The sequence below is a fragment of the Bactrocera neohumeralis genome, unplaced genomic scaffold (assembly GCF_024586455.1).
Source record: "Bactrocera neohumeralis isolate Rockhampton unplaced genomic scaffold, APGP_CSIRO_Bneo_wtdbg2-racon-allhic-juicebox.fasta_v2 cluster10, whole genome shotgun sequence".
Lineage (NCBI taxonomy): Eukaryota > Metazoa > Arthropoda > Insecta > Diptera > Tephritidae > Bactrocera > Bactrocera neohumeralis.
The window spans coordinates 8102903-8107102 of NW_026089623.1; the positions used below are offsets into that span (position 1 = coordinate 8102903).

General features: G+C 33.0%; 1 protein-coding gene across 1 annotated transcript; it reads right to left on the minus strand.

Annotated features, from left to right (window-relative positions):
• Positions 1-2807: 2807 nt before the first annotated feature.
• LOC126765168 (uncharacterized) lies at positions 2808-3875 on the minus strand. Its single transcript, XM_050482747.1, has 3 exons — positions 3695-3875; positions 3285-3407; positions 2808-3195 (listed from the first exon to the last, which is right to left on the minus strand). Exons 1-3 carry the CDS (start codon positions 3856-3858, stop codon positions 2808-2810), a joined length of 675 nt encoding a protein of 224 aa, XP_050338704.1. The 5' UTR covers positions 3859-3875.
• Between the last annotated feature and the right edge of the window lie 325 nt (positions 3876-4200).

The following is a 4200-nucleotide window of genomic DNA, read 5'->3' on the forward strand; positions in this document are numbered from 1 at the left end:
GAAAGACCATTATGCGTATTTTGGTAGAAATATAAAAACTAATCCCAAACAATTTCAAAAGAGTAGACCGGAGAACATCGACAGACTTAAACAAAAACAACTGGTAGACATAGAGAATCATAACAAGACACGAAATAAAATAAAAATTTAATCGGCAGGACAAGAAATATTTGTGAAACGAAACACAAGGTTAGGATCAAAACTGACTTCAAGATACCAAAAAGAAGTTATTAAAGAAGACAAAAACACAACTGTACTAATTGAATCAGGGAAAATAGTTCATAGAAGCAATATACGACATGATTGATTTTATATTGAAGAAATGTTAGAATACTCTTATTATTTTATTTTGCACAATAAGACTACATTTATTTACATTGCAAAGATTCCAAACGTTGAAGAATACAATTTTTATTAAAACCAGTAGCCAAAAACAATGAAATAATGCATTTTATGATATAGAAATATTTTATGTTAAAAAAGAAAGTCTGCATTTTGAAAACCCATTAATCATATTAAGGTATGTAACTGTTTTCAAAAAACTAATTAGAGACAAAAGGCAAAATATAAATTTTATAAGGCTGATAACATAAACAAAATCGACAAAGTTGGCGACCGTATAATTTTTCTCAACAATTACAATGGAACCGCAATTTGGAACCAAAAGTGTTTGGACGGTTGATTCACTTCTGGAACGACACACCTTCAGCAAATGACGAGTGTTCGAAAACGTAGAAACCACTGTAATGAATCCCAGAATATCAATCCCTCAAATAACACTATACAGTTACAACACCAGCGCTGTGAACATGAATAGAATACCTTTTGCAAAGAAGATCCACAGTCAACGTCCCCAGAATTAAAATATTACAATACCCCATACTTTTGATGTCAGCTTGAGGACAGGCACAAATTAGAGATTGAGATTCTAAATTCTGAAATTTACAAGAAATTTTGCGATTCTCAGAAATTGAATATCCGCACGATTCCTGAAACAATGCGCGTGCTGACCAAAATTCAAAGGAATTGTAGTTTGATCTATTGCTCGCTTTTGTAAATTTCACATTAATTCGCACGCTGCAAGTGTCCCAACAACTTTGCCGCCACGGTCTATGCCGGCAGAAGAGTTCAGATTATAAGAAAAGAACAATTGAAGTTTAGTCTTAAAATATCAATAAAGATGAACAGTCGTTCCGTTGTTAATAAATGAAAGTTTTATTAATGTACACCCAACTCTTTTTTTAAACGGTAGATACGTTCTCAGAAATCCGTGTAAAAAAGAGGCGTTTCCTATAGTAAAATGGGGGATACGTTCCATGTCATCTGAAAACCGTGTAATATGAAATAAAGAACTATATTTCCTTCGAAAAACCGTGTAAAAAATGTTGAAAACTGTTAAATTTCAGATATGCATACAAATTACATATATATTCATATGGCATTTTATTGAGCATTAAAACTTAAAATACATAATTTATACAGGTGAAAAGTTGGTATAGAAATAAGGAAAAAATAGATACATAATTATTCGTCGCTACTTGATAACAAGCGCAACAGTTTGCGACGAACTGGACTAAAGTCGGTATCATCGCTGGAACGCTCGTGCGAACAAAATGTGTAGGTAAGATTTATCGAATAAGGGTACTACTATGTATGTTCATTTCAGCAATGGTGCTAAGTGAGGTAAAAACAAACATACATAATTACAATACAGTGATTTTGAAACCTTACTAGATTAAAAATTTTTTACAAAAAAAAATTTCAACCGTGTAAAAAAGAGTTGGGTGTATATCATATATGTAAAACCGACAATAATTAAATATTTAGGTAACAACATAAACATGACTTTACTATACTTACATATGTATGCTTCAAAAGATTTTAAGGAATTCATTGTGAAATAGTTCAATTTGTTCAATACTAGCTGACCCCGCAGTCGTTGTCCTGCGTGAAATTATGTGTTTAGAAATGAAAAAGTTGAATTTATCATTTCACTTTTTTTCAATGTATCGCGGCTTGATAAACAACATTTTTTGGTTTCTGTTCCGGTGTATAGAAAAGATGGTTTTCCAACTCGTGAGCAGGCCACGTATATCTGGCCGAGTGAAAAAATAGCATTTCCAAATGTATACCATACACTATACGACTATCCTTGTGTCTCAAATGCAATTTTCACTGGAAACTGAATACGTTTGAACTGAAATGGCAAATCGTTAGAACTCAGAGGAATTCGTAGAATCAAGCATTCTGCCCCTTTGTATTCGATAGCTGCGTCACTCTCAGTCAGGTTCCATTACACAGTTTCGGCGCCTGAAGATTGTGGAACATAAAAAAGTGAGTGAGCTTATGACCGCACGACTGAAGTGAAACTTCTTTCGCTCTCTCTATATGTATATATATGAATGTGTGTGTGCAATATATACATGTATGCACATATACATATATTAATTTCCTACAAATATTTAAATTTATTTTATGTTTTCATTAGTAAATTAATATTTTTGCATAGATCTTTTACTTGTTTTCATTGTTTTATTCGTTATTTTCATTATTGGGTACATCAGTAATTACTGTGGTTGATTGTAAAACCGAGACAATAGGCTTATGATACGAGAAATACGATACATATATTTTAGAATTAAAATTAGACCGAAATTTAGAAAAAACTGCATCGATTGTTGTTCCATGTCTTGTAGTTGGCTCATTACGGTCATTATTCATTTGTAATTCTAATTTATCTCGTAGAAAGTTTATCAAGAGTTGTCCATCTTCGGATGCGAAATTGATATTGAAATCTCCTGCTAAGATTAGTGGCAACGTATGATATGATAGTTTTCTCCTAGTTCTTCAGAACCTACTCGACCATAAATCATAAGTCTTCTGTATATAAACTTTATGATATTATTAACTGTGTTATTGGGCGAAATGTAAACAACTACCATTATGATGTTTGTTCCATCGTCCAAAACACAGTGAGCAGCACATATATCACCAATTGATGACTGACCAATATCAACTTCACGAATATGTCGTAATAGAATGTCCATGTTCGAAGTTATTATATTCGAGGTATCATTAGCAATTTCAACTATTGCATCTGGTTCCTGTTGTTGCTTACATTGTTGTTTAAGCAGTGCTTTTCGTGCTCTGAAATCTCGACCACGTTCTGCAGAAGTTTTTGGCGCTTTATTTAACCTATAATTCCGTAATTTCAGTTGTGTAAATGTAGTAAATTATTATTAGAGTCATGAATGATCATAAAAGTAAAATCGAAATTAATGTACCTAACTTCAATCAATTGTCTCGGTTTTTGTACATGATCTATAGTGAGATTTCCATCATTAACTTCCATTTGATTATTGTCATGTTCAATCACGATGTCACCAATTATTTGTAATGGTAAACCTCTACAATTAATAAGTATTTTATAATTTACGGATTAGTTAAATTTTATGTTAATCTATTTTAGAACTTTGCTGAAGTAAATTGTAGAAACGTGAGGCTAAGATACGGAGGAGTAACAAGGAAAAAGCGAGAGGAAAAGAGAAAGAGAGGCAAGAAAAGGACAGAGAATCAAACGCGTCCCAATGTCGAGAGTAGAATGCCGCATATTAGTAGAGGGAGAAAATAGTCAAGGACAAAGCAACAATGCATATGACGCTACGACGCTAGCTGGTTTGAGATGCGTACTCACCTTCGTGATTCATTATCAATTGATTGGGTCTCACTAGGTTTAAAATCTTGTCTTGAATCTGTTGTCACACACTTTTTATGCACAATTTCCGTACGTAATTTCTTCTTAGTTGGTGGTCCTAAAGCACCGCTTTGATACTCGGAGTCTGTGTCACTTTTCTCCATAATTTGTTATTATTTACCCGAAAATTCCCAAAACATAAACTTTAAAATAAATTTACAATTTTATTCACTTTAAACGTAAAATATTGAATGTATTGAACAATATTAATTCATAAAATTGTTTCAAAACGCAATAAAATTACAGTAAATTACAACGAAATAACCAAACTATCACCATTCGCGTAACGCTAGTAAACTCGCAAACGAACTACTGACTGAAGTATACACATATTTCATTTCCAGCTGTAAGAAAAAGAAAGAAAAATGTGCGCGCGCACTGCTGACGCTTGCCTATATCCCCAACCAATTACCGTTCGCCTCGCCTGATCACACTTTTCGTAACGC

Excerpts from the sequence above, each read along its gene's own strand:
- LOC126765168 (XM_050482747.1), bottom strand. The coding sequence starts at position 3,858 with ATGGAGAAAAGTGACACAGACTCCGAGTATCAAAGCGGTGCTTTAGGA. Across the intron at positions 3,408-3,694 it reads ATTGATAATGAATCACGAAG|AGGTTTACCATTACAAATAA; the intron begins GTGAGTACGCAT and ends TATTAATTGTAG. Across the intron at positions 3,196-3,284 it reads AGACAATTGATTGAAGTTAG|GTTAAATAAAGCGCCAAAAA; the intron begins GTACATTAATTT and ends ACGGAATTATAG.